At 40.7% G+C, this 23989-nt stretch overlaps 1 protein-coding gene across 1 annotated transcript; it reads left to right on the top strand.

The window, feature by feature from the left end:
* The first annotated feature begins 235 nt into the window (after positions 1-235).
* On the top strand, positions 236-23590 carry LOC134675582 (titin-like). Its single transcript, XM_063533884.1, has 10 exons — positions 236-422; positions 4580-4654; positions 5342-5477; positions 11702-11778; positions 12902-12950; positions 13479-13592; positions 14404-14482; positions 15082-15262; positions 16279-16393; positions 17359-23590. The coding sequence occupies exons 1-10, from the start codon at positions 360-362 to the stop codon at positions 18348-18350; spliced, it is 1881 nt and encodes a 626-aa protein (XP_063389954.1). The 5' UTR covers positions 236-359; the 3' UTR covers positions 18351-23590.
* Positions 23591-23989: the final 399 nt, after the last annotated feature.

Raw genomic sequence — 23989 nt, 5'->3', positions numbered from 1 at the left:
CATTTTTTATGCAGATCGTTTTTAATATGGAATGAATTATTCGGGAAAAACCGATAATTACTAAATAGAACCAATTATTTTGTGCATAAAACTGTTATTTATATAATTATTAGAGAATAAATTAGCATAATAATCAAATAGACGTGGCCGCGTGTGCTGCCATCTAGTTTCGAAATTGGGCAAACGGCATTAATTCCGTCAAAAGAAACGGAAAAACACGAGCGCGCGTCGTCTCGGGTAGATATCAGCTGAATTATTCGGCTAAAATGCCCTGGCACGGGCATACGTAGTCGTCGGTCCGCCATTACGACGCAGCCGAGACACGTTTGTCGTATTTAGTTAAATATTTTCGTTTATAAATGAGTAATAACGCTCATGAACTAAGTAATCGACTTCTGAATGCGTTGGATAACAATTACAATGTAAGTTTGCGAGTTTTAAAGACCGTAAGTTGGCAAAGCGAGTCTTAGATATGAGAATGGTCCCACGAGCCCATGACACCCGATTCGATGCAACGATTTGGCCTCTTGGGAGGTTGTTTCCAGAAATACTGATGTCCCTGTATACACGGATGATGATAAGAGAGTGTTGGAATGTGATACGGTGTTGATACGAGCGTCTCCTGATAATAAAATAGTGTCGGTGGAGTGGATACGTGCGCGGTGCGAGTGCAGTATATGGGAGCACTGACGTCGTCAATGCTCCGTCTCTCGCCCCTTCGTCCACAGTGCCAAAAGTTTTGCAATGTGAAAGTATGGAATTGTGCCACGCGCGTCAAATCCTGTCGAATTCCTTGGGTTATGTAGATATGGTGGTGTGTGGAAGGCAGACGGAAAATGTGTTTTTTGTCGTACCATTTGACCTTACGTGAGTAATAGAATAAGTACGGCGTGGAGACACCTCATGGTGGCAGGTGGTGGCTGTTCATGGAAGCTGTAAATACGTGTTCCGGGTTATTGAACATGTCAATCTCTATTGTTAGGTTGAGCAATTCTGGTTTGGCAATATTGTAAATTGGCAATGATTTTGCAATACTCCTGAAGTCTGATTTATAACCTTAGCTGTTGTGTAGTAATGCTACACATAACTGTTGTTATCAGTAGGTTATTTTTGATACATTTAAAGTGCTCAAGTTTCCTTAAAGCTGTTTTTAGTGATGCCAGATAAAAAGTAAAAATCTGGTACTTAACTTTTTTTCAAGTGTGACTAGATTAGGCCACATGGATGACGGTACCTAATTGCCATGCCTATGGTCACTACCATGTGCTTGACCCATATGGCCAGGTGTCATTGACTTCCCGTTAGTACCAATAGGTTAATAGTTTGCATGGTTATTTATGTGATACCAAACATTCACCTATAAACAGAATTCATTTTAGTATAAGATTTCAATAACTGGCCAGCCTTCAATAACTAGCCACCTTATATGAAAATGAATTTTGTTTATAAGGTGAATAGAATTCATTATAAGTTTAGGGTGACCACTGTGACCAGTTACTAACAGGTGGCCAGTTATTGGTGAATTACCCTAGTAGTTGTCATAAACTTTCTTCCTCTGCCCAAGCCCTTTTGATGAAAACAATTACAATCTTACATTAATATAGTTTTTTTTTTAATTCACACCCAAAAATTGACACTAAAACCTTTCCTCTGTAAACAATGTTTTATAATTGGATGTTTTGATATTTCCTTAGTAATTTTGGCTTATTATTGTATCTGTCGAAAAAAGGCCTTGATAGATGAAATTATTAACTCATTATCATATACAACAAATGATTAGCTAGGTACAAACTTTAATCAGTCACCAATGTTGTTTGTTTCCAAGTAAACTGTATCAGTGTTAAAAATAGGAAGTTGACACTTGTTGATCTTTGTTCTTTTCCGTATTTTCACATTTAGAAGTTGTGAAAGAAATTTCTCATAAACTTGTCTGGGTGTCTGAGCAGGTGAATATTTCGCTCAGCTGCTAAGTCTGGCAATATAATGGGGAAACGCAGTGAGCGTCCTGTTAATGTATGTTATGTACCTATTATTTGTATCTCCTTGGATTTCACCAGCCTATAAATCCCGGTCTTTTGATAGGCTTGCGTGGGGATATAAATCCAAGACATAGAGGCCCCTTAGAGAGCTTTAATGTCATGTACTCATGTAGAACGCCTGCTGGAACCTGTTCACAGGTGCATGTGAGAATTATGTACCTATATTGTTATTGTAAATAAACGAATAAGTATTTTCACATCTGGTTGCATCATCTGCAAAGTGATAAAATATTTGTCCCCATTACTCCAAACTGTATAAATGGTTGTATGCAAGGGGGTCAGGAATCTCTGTAGCTGGCTGTATATTGGCAAATTCACTGTGCAAAATTGCAGGGAGTAAAAGCCAGAATAAAAAAAAGTTGAGGTGAGGTGAGGCAGATCTCATTCCTTTTATTATTATGAAGCTTTGTTTCCCGTGTTTTCTCTTCTTTTCTTTTTTGTTTCTTTTCGGTAATCGTACGGTAATTACACGGTCCCTTTTTGGGTAAAAGCCTCCTCCATCTTTAGCCATCTACTTCTATCCATGGCGACGCTCATCCATTCTTTTCCTGCCGCCTGTATTATATTGTCGGCCCATCTTTTTCTTTGCCTGCCAACGCTTCTTTTTCCTAGCTCTCATTTCTAATAATGCATAAATGTCAGGTAACAACTTAATTTAATAATTGCAAAAAAAAATCTAAACAAAAATCAATCTTGCTCTGGTACTAGTATGGTTCACTGACGCTTTGTTCTTGTACTAGTAGTAATTACAGGCGGGCCTCACTAATCCGGAAAGCCAGAAGCCCAAAATCCAGATGTTGACAAATTACATAAGTTTCCAGATACATTTCTTCTTCTTTTTGATCGGGACACTCTTGACAGAGCGATCGTGGTCATCATTGGAAGTATCCCTTTGTGACACGTTTGACGGCTCGCCTCCACTCCTCCCTGACGGCTGCGCGTTTAGCGCATTCGTGCAAGGGGCCGTCCATTGCTGCCTTTATTTGGTCCGTCCACCTCATGGGCGACCTTCCTCGCGCTCGGGTACCTTCTACTCTGCCCTGCACCACCAGTCGCTCTATGGATACATCTCCAGATACATTTACTGACCCAAAAAAAAAAACAATAACAGCATAGGTACCTTCAGATCCACAGCGCAGGCTTCGTCATCATACAGATAGCTCATCCACCTCAGGTTCCGTCAAAATAAAATGTATACTTTCACTATGTCATGCGCAACACGCATCGTCAAAGTTTCCAGATTATCTGCAAAATGTTTCGAGAACAGTAGAACCTTGTAGTAGTAGCTTAACAGTAGAACCTTGATTATCTGAAACCTCTACTATCCGATCCTCTTGGTTACTTTATTTATACTAGTGATCATTGCTGTTGGTGTTGGAGCTTTGATGCATCATTAATTTTTGATCTAGTCCGCAATTGGGGTCAATCCTTCTGATCTGATTCTTTACATTTCTCTTGTTTCTCAGGTTTCATTTTCTAGGTACACAATCATAGGAAATCGCTAGTTTTGTTTTTCTCTTCGCCTAGTGATTACGAGGAGTCGTAAAATGCGGTTTATACGGTGAAATAATCAGTATAGGTAGTGTGGATTCTGAATGGAATAAGTAACGATGAAATTGCAGTTTTATTGGGCAGTGTATGATATGGTTGGTTTTTGAAGTATTTTGGTGTCCTGGTTACTCTGTTGTGAAATAGGGTTTGTTGAAGAAATGTTTATTTTCCTGCCACATGCTAACTTATTTCTAGATAGTAATTAACCTTGTTGATAGCTATTCAAAATTCGAAATCCAAATTGTAAGTAGTTCTCGAGATATTTAGCAATCTCACAGAGTTGCACCATAAAGGGTTTTATTTCTGAAAAAATCATGTTAGTCAGACTGGACCATTTGTAAATTCGGTATTGCTTGTTTATATATCTGAAGGAAATCGGAACAATCTTTTTATATGAGGGAAGTGTATGCTATTTTGGCGTAAATTCTGAAACAGTTTCAAATATCTAAACGTTATACTTCCTCAACATAATGTTACATGTTATTTAAAACTTTCGCCTTTTGAACACATATTAACTCACATTTATAGACGGGTCTATCGCGAATTTATTTTATTACCTATTTACCGACGTTTCGGCATAGGTTTCACTGGTCGTGGTCGCGGGAAACGTCGAAACTTAAAGGTAATAAAATAAATTCGCGATAGACCCGTCTATAAATGTGAGCTAATAATGCTATGTCGTATAACAACTACTAACATGTCAAATATCGCCTGTAAAAAAATCTCTTTTTATCAAACACCTGTTTATATAGATATAATTTCTTACATTACACATGACAACTGTTTAGTAGAAAATGTCAATATGTAATATCTTACCTTATGTTTTACACAAAAAACTCACAAAAGGCATAAATGTGTTGTCCTTTGTTTACATAATTATAAACAATTCTTCAGATTTATGAATTAACAACCTTAATTTAACTGTATGTAAGTCCAATTTAGCTTAGCTTTATAATGACTTTTTTAATGTTGTCTTTTTCTATTTCCAGGTTGTCGACATGCATGCCGTTAACGAAATCATATCCATATTGGAGAAAATCAATATTACAAAAGAGCTGTTGGAGGTGAGTACCAAATGTTAAGGTTTTTTTCTTGCTGTTACATATAACATAACAGTGATAGAGATACAGATTAACATTGTTCAGAATTGTGTCAGGTATTTTATTAGTTTCGTTTGGGGCCAATGTCGTAAATTTTTCCTGACTGGCCGGAAAAAGCACTACAACGGGAGTTGTGGAAATCAAAGGGAGAGGCCTTTGCCCAGCAGTGGGACACTATAACGGGCTAATAAAAAAAAAACCGGGCAAATGCGAGTCGGACTCGCGCACGAAGGGTTCCGTACCATAATGCAAAAAAAAAAGCAAGAAAAAAACGGTCACCCATCCAAATACTGACCACTCCCGACGTTGCTTAACTTTGGTCAAAAATCACGTTTGTTGTATGGGAGCCCCATTTAAATCTTTATTTTATTCTGTTTTTAGTATTTGTTGTTATAGCGGCAACAGAAATACATCATCTGTGAAAATTTTAACTGTCTAGCTATCACGGTTCGTGAGATACAGCCTGGTGACAGACGGACGGACGGACGGACAGCGAAGTCTTAGTAATAGGGTCCCGTTTTACCCTTTGGGTACGGAACCCTAAAAAATGGCTTTCCCAATCGCTCTTTAGTCAAAAATCTTTTCCTTATTACGTCTGTTTTTTACTACACTTTTCTTTCTTTCACTGAAGTGGTATTTCTCATTTTGCAGACCACCCGACTGGGCAAGCACGTGAACGAGCTACGACGGAAGACCTCAGAGCCGACCCTCGCACGCCGCGCCAAGGTGCTCGTAAAGCGATGGCGGGACCTCGTCATACCTTCCGCTGCCTCGCCACACCATGCCGGTTAGTACCTCGTCGTTCACGACCGTGTTAAGGCTCAGTTTCTTTGGTCGATAGGGCCCGCATGCGGGGAACAGTTTTCATTGGCGATAGGGCCCGCATGCGGGGTGCGGGAGATTTCCTTTATCAGTTTCACTGCTCGTTTTACGGCCTTACCGCCTGCGGGGAGTCACCGCTGTAAGTACCTAGACGTTCTCGGCCGTGTAAAGGTAGACTTCCGAGCACAGCGGCTCCGGCGACACTAACGCAGCGACACTGACGCGGCGACAGAGCGACAGTATTATGCAGTATGGAAATGTATGAACTTACTTCCGAGCGCAGCGTCACTATCGCAGCGACAGTGGCGCCGCGTCAGTGTCGCTCGGCGATAGCGGCCGTGCTACGTCTGCGCAAGCACTGTCGCGCAGTCGCTGCGATCATACGTGGTTTTGAGGCTATGTCAATATTTAAAATATCTAAAAAAATGAATATTAAACCGACAAAAGCTCCTGAATTTGTCGTCGTTCTCGTTTAAATGCTTTTTTTTTCTATTGGTATAAGTTCCTTCGTCTATTCTACTTTTGAAAATTGAATTGGGTAGGCTTCGCTCCATACTGTAAAAGTAACGGAGCAAAAAATCGTGATCCTCCTCTTCTTCTAAAAATATTTTCATAATTGATCGGTTTATCATAACTTCATAAGTATATCACGTCTGCACCGTATGAAATAACAACAGCGACTGTCGCCGGAGTCGCGCCGCTCGGAAGCGAATCTGCGTCAGGCTGCGACACTGACGCAGCGGCTCTAACGCTGCGGCCGTTGCGTCAGAGCCGCTTTGCTCGGAAGTCCAGCTTTAGTTAGGGCCCAGTTTCTTTGGTCGATAGGGCCCGCGTGCGGGGTACGGGTGATTTCCATAACGCATGCCATAGGGCCCGCATGCGGGGGACAGTTTTCATTCGGCGACAGGGCCCGCATGCGGGGTGCGGGAGATTTCCATTTATCAGTTTCACTGGTCGTTTTACGGCCTTACCGCCTGCGGGGAGTCACCGCTGTATAATTGTATATAGATTGAGTTATCGACCAATGAAACTGTGCCTTTAAGGTCAAACGATGTTGGGTCAATTTTATACCTGCCGCTGCCTCGCCCATGCTGGTTAGGGCCCCCCCCACATCTAGCGTCTTTCGAGCGTCGGCGTCTGGTCAGCGCTATGGAAAATGACGTCGCTGCGCAGTTGCGTCGACGTTTCGTCGAGCAGCGGCCATAGAGTTGTAGACGCCGACGCTCGAAAGACGCTAGATGTGGGGGGGGGGGCTTAGTATTAGTAGTCCTCGCCGCGGCTCGGCCGTGTAACTCCCCTCCAAAGTTAAGCGATGGCTAGAATTCCGGTATTTAGGGCTAAACGCGTACGTGCATAAACTGTGAGGGGCAGCACAGAAGCGCCCTGTTTGTCTAAATGTCAAGTTTAAGCTTCCAATGCAGCCCACAAGATGGCAGAACCTACAATGCATAAGACAACATGCGTAAACTGTATAGTGCTGTATTTGCTTTGGCGTGACGTGTCTATGTACAGTTTATTTTTCCGATTCAGGCCACAAGATGGCAGACCCTCCAACGCGCACGGTCCCTATCTCGCATTTCAATTCCGGTATTAACACATTCAGTGCCGAAAACCCGACCATCGGGTATTTTATGATTTCGTTCCCAGGCCGGACGACCCGATTGTCGGGATCATGGTACTACTGCCTTATATGACGAAATTGTTGTGGCCTGGCGCGTCTTGTTTGGCTGGATGGCAATGAGTGTGTTAAAGAATCGTCCGACATTGAATGCCCTAGACTCCAATGTAATGTGACACCCGCCTTATGCAAGTACTGTCAGCAGCAGAAGTTGCTAAGCGGGCGAGGTGTTTAAAATGATCTTGACGAGACTTTATTGTTAAGCGAATAGTGCGTGTCAAGGTAATTTTGAACACCTCGCCCGCTTAGCAACTTCTGCTGCTGACTGTACTATGTAAATCCGAAATGGGGAAGCTGAGGTGTCCCCTACTTCCCGCGGGCCCTTTCATCGGCGCTACAACAAATTGGCCCACATAAATACCGGATGTAGGGCTAGGTACTTTCCGATTCTTTACAATTGCACTATATAGGTGTGTGCTTAGAGTGTATGTCGATTTATTTGAAAATACAATACAGTTACTACAATACCTTTTTATTGTACAGTCGCCATCAGATATATCGGAGCGGCCAAGGTGCTCACAATATCTGAACACGCACTCTTAACGCCCTGACAACAGAGGCGTGTTCAGATATTTGTGAACACCTTGGCCGTTCCGATATATCTGATGGCGACTGTACTACTTGAAAGTAAAATCATGAAAATATACATACATGTACAGAAAAATAAATATATTTTTCTCAAACATGCAATGAAATATTGATGTTATGTTCCTTATAATAGGCTGCAAAGTATGACGTTTCAGGTTCGGCTAGGACAAGAGGTATTTAATGGAATTTCATACAAATCTTGCAGACCTAGGCCGGCAAAGTCCTCTTTTTTAATTTCCATTTCACAGATATTTGTGACACAGCATCGTGGCATTCAGCCATTTAAAAAAAAACTAGAGGCAGTATTTGCTTTATGGTTCGTAATGACACTCTGCCACTACGCCTATAAAAAAAAACAAAAAACAATGTTTGCTACAATTTGCAGTTTTATTTGTATAAAATCAACATGAACTTAATAAATAATACATTATTAACCAAATTCTGTAATTTTAAATTATAAATTTAACTACACAAATAAATACATTTAAAATATTTCATCTAAACGTTAGCGGTAAAAAGGTCTACTCAAACACGCGTAGTTATTTTTTTAAATTGTTATGGAGGCAAAGTTGAAAAATGTTCATTCTGTATTTCTGTTTTATTGGATTTATGGTGCGTTGTTGATTTTTTTTACTTTAATATGAGTCCCGACAAAATAATGAAATTTATTTTAATTGTAATCGTAGGAGTTGGAATTGGCAGCGTAACCAGAATTGATTTTAAATAACTTGCTGCGTCTGCCGCCAAGTCAAAGACGAAGTATCTATATGGTTGCTTATGGCAATTTTATTATTTTAGAATCTAAGAAAAATGCCTTACAGTTTATTAGAAACAGTTTCGTGGCATATTTTAAAGAAATGAAAGTAACTACAAAATCGTGAACGCTGTGGAAATTATACTTATTTTCTCCATGCATAAAGCAACGATGTATGTGAAACATGATATCAACATGAAAGACTATGTAAACTTATGTGACGAAAACGACAGTCAGACGGATAAGTACAAGGCGAAAAAATCAAAGATACATGAAAATATACGGGTAGTAAAAATACACGACTCGTGTAAAACATACGCGTGATAAAGATATAGGTACGTGTTTAGTTATATTTTGGGTGTAGTTTACTTTTAGTTTTTTCTATAAATAAAACTTGGGTTTCGTGGATTTTTTATTTTATTTATTTCATTGCATGTTTGAGAAAAGCACTATACATACCTCGGCGGGAAATGGGGTTGCCCGCGCTCAGACCTATCCGGCCTCGCTTCGCTCGGCCGTATATGTCTTCGGCCGGCAACCCCTTTTGTCCCGGCCTCTGTAGTAATGTACAGTCAAGGAATTTAAATTCCGACCCATTTCATACTTTGTCACAGTGACAACCGTATGAGGTCTCTAGCGGCTTTCATATTGATTGTCACTGTGACAAAGTACGAAATGGGTCGGAATTTAAATTCCTTGACTGTACTAATGTAGCCCTTATTAATATAAGGACTACATAAATATAATACAAAAAAATTGTAGTGGAAGTTATTTTTTTTCTATTATAAGTATTGGGGCTATTTAATATACCTACAGTAAAGGGTGAGTTTTTTTGTCATATTAAATATTAGTAATAAATAAATGGCCAGAAACAATACAACTAATAGATTTTTGAAAAAAAAAACCCAAAGGTCAACCCTTAGGTCCTTACATTTGGATAGGTAAACTCGGTTGGTCAAATCATCCAATCAAACATTTAAAAGAACACACCAGTCAGATCAACATTTGTAGCTTTTTGAGATACTTACATAAAACGGTGGTGACCTCTTCAAAAATTGGCTGGTCTATCCACTAGGTTCTTATTTCAAACGGCGCCAACGGTCGCTGAGGTCACTGACCGCACCTGGGCTCATTGCGCGCGCTCGTCGTATATATTAATTAAAATGCCATTAATAATAGCACAGCTACTGGAAGCCTATATTGAGACGTTGATGCTTTCTTTTGTAGTGCGTGTAACGAAATTTTTGCATTATGCTACTACTCGTTTGAAAGTCTCAAAATGTTTGTAAATTCATCACCAGTACTATCTATGCATTTAGCGGATGGCGCTGGGCCTAACATACGGCGTTGCATGAACAAGAGATTTCCTTTGGCAGGATTGGTCCTTAGGACCCAGGGATGGATTCAAGAAGTGGAGCCACCGAGATTTTTGATGTAAATTTTTAGGGGGCCGCTCTCAACTTGATCTTGATATCTGTATCATTTAAGCTACTAGGTCAAGGTTAGTATCGTTTTCGTATAAATCGGGGGTGCCGAATTCATTTCGGATATCATAATGACACCATTCCGAAGTAAAAACACATAAAATATGAAAAGAAATACTTTTTTTTTTAATTCCTCTTCACGCTTAAACTGCTGAACCAATTTAGTTAAAATTTGGTACAGAGATAGTTTGAGTCCCAGGCAATAACATAGCATACTTTTAATCTCAATAATCATCCCTTAAGGGTGTGAAAAGGGAGGAGGAAATTTGTATGGGGATTCAATAACCGCTGAACCGATTTAGATAAAATTTGGTATAGAGATAGTTTGAGTCCCAGGGAAGAACATAGGATAGTTTTTATTCCAAAAAAATACCTTAAAAATGAAAGGTATCTTGTAGGATTGTATAGGAAATCAATAAACGCTGAACCGATTTCGATGAAATCTGTGGCTCCACTTCTTAAATCCATACTTGGGTCCTAAGGACCAATCCTGCTAAAGGAAATCTCTTGTTCATGCAACGCCGTGGTTGACTTTTTTTTGCTCTGAGCAAACACAACTAATTAATGACAACAGTACTAAAACTATTTCTTGATAAGGTCAGATGGGGTAAGACAAACACTGGGGCAAGAGTAACACATGTAGGGAATCCTCATCATACTGTTTCTCTTACCCACATGATCTTATACCGACAAAAAAACCTTATTTATTGGTAATCGGCCGAGCGACGCGAAGTCTTAGGGCTGATTTAGACGAGGCGAGAACTCGCATGAGAGTGTCATACCATTGCGGGTTTTGATCGGTCGGTTGAATTGGACGGTAACCAACAGTCCGCAATGTAACTGAAATCGCATGCGAGTTCGCGCGCCGTCTAAGGGTCGGTTGCACCAAACTGTTCGTATCGTTAAAGAGTTCGCTAAATTTTTATGTATGGAAAGTTTCATAGTAAAGCGCCGGGGCGCGCCGGCTGACGTTGATCAGTCTGTCAAATGTGGTTGGTGCAACTGGCCCTAAATCAGCCCGTAGGGTAAGGTCAACTAAGGATGAGTAGAATGAAAGATTAGACCTTATGAAAGCTGAGCTACCTTAAGTCAAAGACCATCTTAGGACCACCCCACATTTAGCGTCTTTCAAGCGGCGGCGTCTACAACTCTATGGCCGCTGCTCGACTCAACGTCGACGCAACTGCGCAGCGACGTCATTTTCCATAGCGCTGACCAGACGCCGACGCTCGAAAGACGCTAAATGTGGGGTGGCCCTTAAGGCACAAGTTGGATGGGAGAGTATTAATTTATGTATGTATGTATGTATTTACTTTATTGTACATAGAAATATAAACACGAGAAACACAGTTACAGAGTCAATTAAATACAACAAAGGCGAACTTATCCCTGAATGGGATCTCTTCCAGTTAACCTTTGAGGAAATGAGGAGGACAGAAGTAACGATGAATGACAAACAAAAGCAAAAGTCCCTAAAATAAATTAAATGCACGTTTTGAATACACATTACTCCAAATATACATAAATAGAAATATAACAATACAAGAATACATATAAATAAATTAAATAAATACTCAACATATAATATAAATAGATATATAGATATTAATTCGAACCAGAAAAGTAAAGGAAATGAAAGAAGCATGTACTTAATTTATTTATAATTGTTTAATTTTGTTTGTCAGGCTCGAACCGTTCGTCGGCGGAGCGCACCATGCGGCGGCTCGGCGGCACGCCCATCACCTCCCCGGCCTTCGCCCGGGTACGCACTTACCCCTTCTTACCAGCGCTCTGTGGCTAAACGGATAAAATGCCTATATGGCATGCTCGAAAACACAGGAGGGACTTAATATTTAAGGCCAGTCCATGCACATCGGCTGCGTGTGCGTAGCGTAGCCAGGTGTGCCGTCTCTCATAAGGATCTGTATATTACAACGCGCACGTGCACGTCTACGCACACGCACCCGGTGTGCATTGAATGCAAATTTGGGAGGGTACCTAATTAGAAAATTGAAAGGTGTAAACAAGTCAATTTACCTTCAATACGTGTTTTAGTAAAAAAGGTAATCTCATTTTCACTCATCAGTTTTACTCTCATGTATTTTGTCTCAAACAATTGTTTGATTACATTATCATTACTGCAAAATGGTTTGAATGATCTGTACCTATATTGGCTGTACGTCGTCGTGTCAAATTTTGAAAACAGAAAACTACTTTTGAAAAATCTAGTACCTGTTGAAATTTGCAGGCGCAGCGACACTATCCCCCTTATTCATATACGATTACTAAAGTTAACAAGCCGGTAAGGGGTCATCCATTAATTACGTCACACGTTTAGGGGGAGGGAGGGGGTCAAGAAAATGTGACATATTGTGACATGGGGGAGGGGGAGACACAAACTTTGTGACGTCACTTTAACTTCATCAGTAACCGAAAATTTATTTAAATTATTTAGTTCGCTGTACATTTAAATAACAAGTTTTTAAAACGAAAATAGTTTTTAATCGTTTAATTTTCTTTCCTAAGCAGTTTTGGTCGTCAAAAATATTTTGATAAAATATTAATAATACTTAGGTACTTACTTAATTCGATTTGGCGATTTCGTAGAAAAAATGTGACGTCACACTAGGGGGGGAGGGGTTTGCCAAATGTGACCAAGTGTGACAAGGGGGGGGGAGGGGTCAAAAAACCTAGAAATTGGTGTGACGTAATTAATGGATGACCCCTAATAATCGTTTGCCCCTTTCCATCATACCAATACGTCGGCAAGGGACAAACGATTATTATTGGCTTGTCAACTTTATTAAACGTTTATGGATAAGGGGGTATATCTGTACAGAGACTTTGTACAGATTCTCCTCAAAAAGTGTATTTTTCTGTTACAGCAAGTAGTAAGCCCGGCGGTGCCCAGCCCTCGTCCTCCCTCCAGACCTGGTAAATAACACATTATAACACGACATTTTTCATATCACAAGATACTAAACGTTTATTTAAAAAAAACCAGACTTATTGCTCATTTTCCTATTTTTATTATACAGGGTCATTTTTGGACTGTTAGCCAAATTGTTCGAGGTGATTAGGTAGGCCATACTGAACATCTTTTTCTATGGGACCAACTCCGAAATCACAAATATTTTTTTGGCCCTTTCATACATTTTGGTCGAGTGGATGTCGACGTTTTCTATGGGAAGGCCCCATTATTTTTTTTTTGGGATTTCGGGGTTGGTCCTATAGAAAAAGTTGTTCGGTATGACGTACCTAATCACCGCGCATAATATGGAGGCTCCAAAAATGACCCTGTATTTACTGTTGCAGAGAAACCTGGCGAGGTAATAAAAATTAACCCTTTGATCGCAATAACGCGCAGGACACGATAGGCGTGGCAATCAAAGCGTTAATATATAATAAACACCTTGTCATTGCAATATGAACCGTATCCCCTAACGTGAGGGTCGTTTCCAGCGTGGGGCGGCTACGAGTCGGACTCGCAGGACGTGATCCTGGTGGACGACGACCCGCCGCCCGCGCCCGCCCCCTCCCCGCTCACGCTGCACGCGCACAAGCCCGTCTCCTCGCGTGAGTATAAGAGTCAGCGCACACCGGCTGCGTGTGCGTGCGCGTGCGCTAATAAGTGAGCCGCGCATCACGCAAGCGGTGTGCCGTCTCTCATAAGGATCTGCATATTACAACGTCTACATACAAGCACCCGGTGTCAGGCGTGTCTCACTCCGCGATTTCGTCGCTTTGCTACAGGTAGCTAAAAGTACATCCGTTCGGCCCCAATTTTGGGGTTTGCCATAAACTGCGCGTGGCGCTGTCGCCACCTAGCGGCCATATCTGTGCTGATCGTAACAGACGCGTTTTGTTAGAGAGTGAGTTCTTTTGTACTTAGTACTATTATTTATCCTGTGCCGGTGTGCACAGGCTTGAAATGTTTGGGGAACAGATATTATTTATGGTTGTAGTTTTGCCTCATCAGCGAGCTGAGCTCACAATGCCATCTTCTCTCTTGGTTGATCTTAACAAGGGTAAAGGAGATAGCATTATTACTTCAGTTGCCAGTTGGTATTGCGGTAAGTGAAGTAGACATATGGGTATCGTCTTGGGTCGTCCCATTAGTTTTTCGTCAAGTTCTTAAATTAGTCCTATTCTGCTTTCGTCACTCATGCTACATTCGTTACAATCGTCGGTGGCTTTCAATGTAGAATGAGTGACGAAAGCAGAATAGGACTAATTTAAGAACTTGGCGAAAAACGAATGGGACGACTCAAGACGATACCGACATATGTAGTAGGAATAAAAGTGAACCCACATGTGTTTTGAAAGTAAATTTGATGAAATTTACAGTGTTGCATGTTTATTAATAATTTTTGATTATTATTTGCAGCAGCGAAAAGGCCGCTGTCTCCCGAGGCGCCGAATGACGACAAGAAAGCAAAACGAGACAAAAAACCTAAGAAACGAAGGTATGAATTTTTTTCAAAAATGGACGGCAAAGTCGACCTTGCCATCTAAAAAATAGGTCTCGAAGCGCGTAGTTTATGGTCAGTCAAAAATTAAAAAGTTAAAAACATTGCAGTCTCGATTTTGGGACTGCAATGTTGCATACAAATTCCATTATTTGTCGAGTTCCAAACTTTTTAAAAGTTGAAGTAGCCATATCAAATGAAGGCACAGGCCCATTAAACAGTCAAACAGATGATTTAGTACTGCGACTATTTAGCTGTCTCAAATAGGTTGGCGTATTTTCGGCAGAAAAATACACTTCTATTTTTTTATTAAATAAATAAAAAGGCGGCAAGGGCTTTTTTCTGTGAAAATATATACGTAAGAATGTTGCTTTTGTAAAATATTTCTATGATATTTATATTTCTTGCACCATTTTTGAGAAAAGCACTATATATGACTCGGCTGGAAGGCTACTTGCTGGCTTCGGATTCAATTAAACGGACTCCCAAGGTCGTCCGTTTAAAACGAATCCTCAGCCTGCAAGTAGCTACTTCCGAGCCTCGACAATAATGTACTATTGATAGATTTATTTAGGTAGTGAATGTACGTTTTGCAGAGGTCACAGTCGCGCGGGGTCGGGCACGGAGGCGGCGGCGGCGGCGGCGGCGGCGCCCGGCACCGGCGGCGCGTGGCTCGGCCGCAACGGCGCGCACCCCGGCAAGAAGAACGGCGTGCGCAGCTCGCTAGACCCCTACGCCGCCCTGGTTAATAGGATGCCCCCCGCTGGGGCTAAGAAGGTATTGTTACAGATACTCGCCTGTAGAAAATATTACAGATATTTCCGTACACGGCGGGAACGAGTTGATATCTCTCAGGAAAAAATTGAAGAAATTTGAACCTTATGCAATTTACTTTTAAGTTCAAATTTCTTCGGTAAAATATCTCGAGTTATCAAGTTCTTCCCGTGTACGGAATTAAGAGAAGGCACGAATGAGCTAGCTCAAGTGAGACGGCGTGGGGCTATGGGCTACAACGGCGCGCACATCGGCAAGAAGAACAGCGTGCGGAGCTCGCTCGACCCCTATGCTGCCCTGGTTAATAGGATGCCCCCCGCTGGGGCTAAGAAGGTTACATTCCCACACCTACTTAATCTTGTTATTATAAATATAGATACATATTCACAGAAGATAGAGATACCTACTCATACATGATAGTTGAACTAGGTCAGGCACGCAAGGTGCGCGGCTAAGCCGTAACAGCGCACAATCTACTAACAAGAACTGCGTGCGAAGCTCGCTCGATCTCTATGCTACACTTGTTACTTAATAAAATGCCTCCTGCTGGAGTTAAAAGGTAACATCGTGCTTACTTAAACTCGAAGAGTGTATTGACATGGCATCATCCAACTGTGATTCCTCCGAATTCCTCAAAAAGACAAAAACGGTGACATATCTGAGGAAATCTTGACGTATGGGAACCCGGCATATGTACGGACACGTTGAAGAATGTTATAGGGACCCTGCGCGTTGGAAGGTCTGCCATCTTGTACCCTGAATCGAAAACATAAATATATACATTGCCAAAGCAAAGTGTTACCATCTACCATTCTCATAGTGTCATTCGTGTTTCGTTGCATACGTGTAACGTTTTTGCATAGTTGGTTCTGCCATCTTGTGAGCTACATCAGAAGCATAAACTTCACATTTACGTCCCGCGCCAAAAATCTGACGATTCCTATGTTGCCCCCTATAGTTCATGCACGCTCCTTATAATGTCCAGCGTGGATTAATGCAATTTATTTATTAAAATTCAGGTGAAAACAACTAAGGAACTCCTAGCACAGATCCAGTCTAGAGGTTCAGCGCCCCGTTCCCCTTCCCCCGGCTCGCCCGCCTCGCCCGACGTGCTGCTCATCGAGCCCGACGAATGTACGTATTTATACTCCACTGCAGCCATTCTCAAAATAAGGTATACTTGTAATAATAAGAAAACCGGGCAAGTGCGAGTCGGACTCGCGCACGAAGGGTTCCGTACCATAATGCAAAAAAAACAAACAAAAAAAAGCAAAAAAAAGAACGGTCACCCATCCAAGTACTGACCACTCCCGACGTTGTTTAACTTTGGTCAAAAATCACGTTTGTTGTATGGGAGCCCCATTTAAATCTTTATTTTATTCTGTTTTTACTATTTGTTGTTATAGCGGCAACAGAAATACATCATCTGTGAAAATTTCAACTGTCTAGCTATCACGGTTCGTGAGATACAGCCTGGTGACAGACGGACGGACGGACGGACGGACGGACGGACAGCGAAGTCTTAGTAATAGGGTCCCGTTTTACCCTTTGGGTACGGAACCCTAAAAAAAGCCAGCTCTTCTATAGGGATATCTGGTCCACAGTGATGAACGAAAATTTTTAATTTGGAGTTCCGTCAAATATTTCGCTTGCCGAAAGGGTTCCGTCACCAAAAAAGTTTGAGAACCGCTGCTCCACTGTATTGCATAATGGTAGGAAAACAGAATTTGAATAAATGAGTAGAACTTTAACGCATTCACTGCCACCCTCTTTTCCTGGACATTCACCAGGTGCCGCACTTTGCTGTCACTATATATTATGAATGCGTCTGTGCGTCAAAGGCACAGCGTGAAAGTCACGGTGACGCATATATGCGTTGGTGGCAGTGAATGCGTTAAAAATTGTTACTGATTCTTACTTATTCTACAATATAATAAGCTAGCTAGTGATAAGCTACATTGTCTCATCTTGCTACTACCACTATCATTAATGTTTTAAAATATTTTGATTGCAATATGGATTACAAGACTTAATAAATGTGCTCGACATGACATAGGTATCTCGATAATTACTAAAACTTATCCCATTAATTATTTCAGCAAGTCAAATCAAGCCAGAATCCCCGCTCCGCAACGGCGGCGCTTCTCCACGTCCCCCCTCCCCCGCGCCAGCACCGGCCGCGCCCGCCTCCCCGCTGGCGCCCCTCGAGGACCCGAGGGAAGTCCGGGACTGCACGTGCGGCGAGGAGCCCGAGGAGGACTGTCCCGCTGCGCGGCGGACGGAGGTCCTCCCTGTCCACGTGCACGCTCTCCACCACGCCTACCTCCCCGGCATCAACGGGACGAGAGCCCCCCTCCACCCCCACCAGTTCGCCGTCCGGAAACTGACCGACCCCGAGAAGCCCGACCTCTTCACCTCCATAGTACCCCTGTACAACTACTCGGACTACGCGGACGATTATTGTGTGAAGAACATGTCGCGCGTCCCGCTCTGCACGCATTTACCCTGGACGGAGTTCGCGCCTGCGCCGCCCGAGCCCGCGCCCGCGCCGGACCCGCCGCCGATACGGCCCTACCCCATCGACGAGCCTAGTCCCGAAGTCAAGACGGAGGTCGATGACGATGATGAGGGTGAGGATGAGAAAAGTCAGGACATGGAAGTGGACGCGAAGGAGGAAGTGAAAGTGGAGCCCAGTGAACGTTTGAAACCGACCGAGGAGACGGTGTTAAAAGTGATAAAGTGTGAGAGTGCCAGTGAAGTGCCGGACGAGTTCGCGAGCGAGCAGAAAGATCACAGGACCGTAGAGAAGACGAAAAGTGCGCTCGACGGCCAGGCGTTGTACGACACGTGTCGGAGCGCGATAGAGTCTATACCGTTCGTGTACGGGCAGACGTTCGCCGCGCCGACCGTGACGCTACCCGAAGAGTCCGCAGAGGTGAGTGATGCGTTAGAGTCCGCCCTCACCGCTGCCGCTGAGTCGACAGAGAGGGATAACCGAGGCAGGCCGTCCCGCTCGGGCGCGTTCGCCGAGTGGCACGAGTGTGCCAAGCTGGGCGAGCTGATCGCGCTGCCGTACGTGGTGATCGACTGATGTGATACTGCTAGAGTGCCAAATCTCGGCGCGGCTCCGAGCTTCCGTTGTACCGACGTTCCAAGTGTCCTTACGTTAGTTTTAAATGTACATAGCGGTGTTGGATGTGTGCCCTCGAATATGTACATACGATAATTTAGCTAATGTAGTTAGGACGAAATCAATGAGACTGCTGCGGGGTGGTTTTTTAACAGTGCGTTAACTGAAGCTTTTTGAGTTTGCAAAAATTTATTTTGTGTCGATAGTCGCGTCACCTGATGTGTTTAGTCATGTATTTATTTTATATTGTTTTAGGGGTTCACCTTTGTTTCATCTATCAATGTTTGATGGAATGTAATGTTTAGTTAAATGTTTCGTTTGACCTGAATCAATTCCAATTGTTGTTAAACAAACCTTGTCCTAATATCTATCATGACACATTTGTGTTATCTAAAATGGTGGAGTGTAGATGCGTTTTGTAAAGGCCAAGTGATCCAACGGCGATCGTTGTCTCAGTAAAATACACATTAGGTCAAAAAAACATAAAACCAAACAATAAATTCGATCAAAAAATACAGGTGAAACGACGGTACCCATTTTAGGTGGATATTTTTTACGGTGGATCGCTCTCGACTGTTGTGATATGAGGCGCGGTATGGTCCGTGGGTCTACAAGGGGCCAACTAGTTTATAAACCGAACCAATCAAAGATTGTCTCATATCTAGAGCTGCCATCTGGATTTCCCCGGATTCTTTATAGACTTACCAGAGGCCATTTGGGTAATGAAAAGCGTCTGGGTATAACCTGGTCACTTTTCATGTTAGGGCAATCCCTACTTTATTTTTGTAATAAAAATACATATTCTCAGGCTTTTGAATGTTTTAGTCCGGCACTTGACACTGGCAGCTCTTCTCATATCCAAATAGGAACGGCTTGAAAGCCTGAATATTGGCCATCACATTAAAGTAGACCCATTCTCTCTTATGTGATAAGAATGGACTATCAACGTCTGCACTGAATTCCAAACTGTACTTCCTTTCTTTAGATGTTGGCAGTTTCGTTTGTCTGCCTTTGCCTGAAAGCTTGACGAGGTGGCGGAGGGTTTCTAGTGCTTTTGAAATTAAATTGTAACCATACATGGTTTTGATAAGTCAAGCCATACTCTTGTTTGCCATTGTCACGATTTAAAATATTTCTGTCACTAATTAAATGTTATAAAGTGGCAAATCATTTTTATTTCGCAATTATTGATGAAGACATTGTCGAAAGTGCTTAAACACCCTGAACATCCTATTAATTAATTAGTATTTGATTATTTATATTGATTTCTCTATTTAAAAAAGGTTCTAGCCTTCGAGCAACACTGGCTCCCGACATATCGGAAGGGAGGAGCCCAAGCTATATCCTATCGTACAAATCGTTCCGCCATTTTTTGCGGGGGGAAACGTGCACACAGACGCACTTCGCACTCACTACATACGTAATGACGACACAAATACATAGAAAAAGACGCGTCAAAGGCAAATCTTACACACCTCGATCTCTTTTTGTGTACGAAGGAGTCACAACACGCACCGCGCTTGTTGTGTGCATGCCCAGTTGGGCATATGCTTCGGCAGAGGGGAAATAATGCGAATACCGACTCCCTACCAGGTGTTCTTCAAAGGTTCTAGTAGTAACCTTATATTGTTAGCTACCCTGTCAAGTTCAAGGCTGAAGTGAAGATGACTGCTTCCAAAACTATTGATCCACCAAATATTTTGTATATAAACAAATTCCCAAATAAGACAAAAATCTCCAGACTGTTTCGTATTGAGTTATATTGTTACCGAATGTGATTTATAAAGAGAAAAAAATTAGGTAATTAATAATAATAGGAGTTCCAATTGTATATTATACATATATATTGCTATATCAACCATTCTAAATATCAAACAAAGTTATAACTAGAATTATCAAAGAAATTATTAAACTTAATTTCTTGTTAACAATTATACTTCCACTGCAATTGACACTTTTCTATAATAATTGGAAGTTTTCAATTTTTAATGATAAATTAAGTTGAATAATAGAAGACCACTGTACGATTTGTAATTGTTTGTTAAGCAATTATCTTTTAAGTATCTCAAGTGAATGAAATTGGTCTAACATTTTAACTGGCCTTTTACTATCAGGGAAAAACACAGTTTTTACAGAATTTTTATATTAATATATGTGGTTGTGTAAGTCATATAATATGACATGTATATTACCTATATTATAAGTACAATAGAAATGATAATGTTATGTTTATGCATCAAAGAAAATGTCCTACCTGACCAATGTGTTCAAAAATACTTTTATTATTCAACATGTGGTATTGCAAGTATTTAAATGCTGTTATTTTCACTGATAGTATTTGGCTAGCCATTTGTGACATTACTGACACATTTACTTTTATAATTAATACTTTATTCTAATCTTCCACATTTCATTGTCGTCGTCTATTTTACTAGTCCAAGCGATAGAGACGGATATTTGTCGTAGGCCTATGTCACATTTTATGGCAAAACACATTGAAAAACTGTCAAATTAATGATTATGGATGTTGTCAATTGTACAATTCATATTAAACATATTGTCATTATGACAGGGTTCATAGTGTCCCATAATTCACTCTATTATTAGTATTTAATTAATTTTTTACTTCTTTGTTTTAACACACTCCGCAGAAAAATCTAGTCTTTCATACACAGTTTCACACACAAATCATACATAGTTACTATATTCCATTTCTTTCATTCATTACCCTAAAAAGTAAATATGAGTTTAACATACGTATTTAAATTTGTTACAAACCAAACAATCGCATTTATAGTGCCTTGAATTTATTCTAAGATACATTTTGGAAGAGGGTAATCGTCATAAAACGCTTTCGTTCCTAAACTATCGTTTTAAGTGTATACTCATACTATATAAGTTTATGAATGTATCAGTAATGTTACAATTGCCAACGAGATGGTATAACACTTATTTACCACCTTTATGTACAATTAGGACTATCTATCTAGCATAAGTTGCGTTATCGCTTCAAGTATGAAGTCGCGCTTGATGTATGGAGTCGCGCAACGCAATTCATGCTAGACTGTCTGACAGAATAAGAAGATATATACCTCTTGCTCTAACAGATAGTGTTTCAGTTGTAAGAGGGGTGTTAAATGAGTGTCAAAGTGTGGGGTCCCGGGGTGCGCGGCTCAGTGAATCTGTCATGACAGAGTCTGTCAATTGTTTTTTGTATTGTCATTCGGTCTACAGATGTGCGGAAAGTTTGCAAAGACTTAAAATTTTCTTGGAAACTATAACTGTAATGTAAAGGTTTAGAAGTTTCCGAGATCATTTTAAGTGTAAAGTTTCGCTTTTTTGGAAAATTTCTGGCGTCACATCGGTCGCAGTTTACGAGATAATTTATAAGTTTTAATTGATTATTCTCATTGAACTGCGATGCTGAAATATGTATTATGCTTATTATGTTTTGAACCTTATGTTACGTTTTATTCCTACTTGATAAAAGGCAGTAATCAATCACGGTACTTTTTAGGTTCCTAAGTTTAAAAATGTACTGGAATGATTATTTGTCATCTGTTCAAATAATTTGCTTATTAGGGTAATTCGCCAGTAACTGGCCACTGTTAGTAATTGGCCACCCTAAACTAAAAATGAATTCTATTCGCCTATAAACAGAATTCATTTTAGTATAAGGTTTCAATAACCGGCCAGCCTTCAATAACTAGCCGCCTTATACTAAAATGAATTCTGTTTATAGGTGAATAGAATTAATTTTTAGTTTAGGGTGGCCAATTACTATCAGTGGCCAGTTACTGGCGAATTTCCCTATTTTGTGTTTTGTATGATGAAAATCAGTCAATTATACAAAACCACTTGTTAAATTGTGTTTTTCTTGATTTTTAACAAATCATCAAACTATGAAAAACTGCACAGTCAATCCGTTTGCTCAATAGCTATAAATACGTACAGTATTATTATCGGATTGAACTGTACACAATGAAAAGCCAAATTAGTTGTTATATTTGTACATATTGAATTCATGTTTGTTAATTATTTTAAATTGTTTTATTCTTACTCTTTTTATCTTGAATTTAATGTTATTTTCTCTAAATAGTTTTATTTCCGTACAATTTCTAACCAAACGGATATAAACCATGTTAGGATATATCAGAATGTACAGCATATCATAGAACATCGAAATTATAGTCCGGCAAACACAACTTTTCAGTCAGTAAGATCCAGCAAAACCATACTCATCCCGTCAACCTTTTGAACGCCACAGACGGCAATTGACGTCAACACAAAATCGTGACAACGACGCCAAAGACGGCATTTGACGTCGATCGTTTTTCGATGAAAATCTACTGAAAACACACTTTTAAGTTGGCATTATTTATTCACAAAACTAAATTTTACCCCCGTGGCGTCAGTGGCACGGCTAATGGATGCGCCGTTTGGCGTTCAAAAGGTTAAGTAGGATGGTATTCCATCTGTCCAATGTCTTGGTACAATGTGTATTTGCGTCTCACATTTTGCATAATGAGAGAGTGAAATGCAATACACATTGGACCAAGATATTGGACAGGTGGAATATCGACCTTACACTCTGTATCTTTAGGTATTTAAATAAAAGTAAACAAAATCTACCCTCAAATGGCTCCTTAAGTCAGTTGAGGGTAGATGAAAACATTACACGATCAAATAATGTAGGTTAAAGTCAGGTCGTTCAGTGACAGATCCAGGCGGTTTTGTATTTGATTGGTTAACCAATAAATGTTATTACTACCAGAAAATTTACAAATTGTTTACTTTTATTTAAATACCTAAAGATACAGACTAGCCACTACTGCTACCGACGGTACTATCACACACACACACACACACGTACACGGTTGATTGCCAGTTGTAAACCTTATTGCAATGAAACAAGGTCGAAAATTGTCAATTGTTGTTATTAGTATGATTATTGTACGACAGATTCACTGCGCCTCGCGTAATATTGGCCTTATGCGGTTATAATACTGATGCGAATTCGCACGTCGCTCCAGTGTTCGAGCGTGACAGAGCTATGCGATGCGATGTCCCGCTCGCACACCGGAACAGCGTGCGACTCCGCATCAAATGTGGGCTTGTATAGAATCCGCTGAATGCCTTGCTGGACGAGCTCCAAGAATTTGGTAAAATACAAAAGCAAAATATATGTGTTTTTATTACGATACATTGTTTTATTTCCAGTCTTTTTGTTAGACCAAGATAAGCCTGCAACGATTATGATAGCATTGATAGCACACGCAGTGCAAGTGTTGTTTTAAATGTCAAAGTTCTATGAAAGTTTGACTGAAGAAAGAGCATGATAAATACTTACATTTCCGACCAAATTACGATGGAAAATAAAATGCACTACATCTGTACCGATACCGATATACCGACCTTAATCTGTTTGTTCTGGTTTCATATCCTAAAACAATAAACCAGAACTATAGTAGGCCGCTTGTTTTATACGTTCAAGAAACTTTGTTTATTGGTGTTAACGATTTGTGCTACTTTAACACACTGCTACTTTATTACTTTGAATGAACTGACATACAAATCAACTAACTAACCAATTACTACTA

The sequence above is a fragment of the Cydia fagiglandana genome, chromosome 22, assembly GCF_963556715.1.
Source record: "Cydia fagiglandana chromosome 22, ilCydFagi1.1, whole genome shotgun sequence".
Lineage (NCBI taxonomy): Eukaryota > Metazoa > Arthropoda > Insecta > Lepidoptera > Tortricidae > Cydia > Cydia fagiglandana.
The sequence above is the reverse complement of the archived record's forward strand: the minus strand, read 5'-3'. Positions and strand labels throughout refer to the sequence as shown.

Bases quoted from the DNA above. Each gene is read 5' to 3' on its own strand.
- LOC134675582 (XM_063533884.1), top strand. From the start codon at position 360: ATGAGTAATAACGCTCATGAACTAAGTAATCGACTTCTGAATGCGTTG. The intron at 14,483-15,081 runs GTATGAATTTTT...TACGTTTTGCAG, and splicing joins AAAAAACCTAAGAAACGAAG to AGGTCACAGTCGCGCGGGGT. The intron at 15,263-16,278 runs GTATTGTTACAG...ATTAAAATTCAG, and splicing joins CCCCCGCTGGGGCTAAGAAG to GTGAAAACAACTAAGGAACT.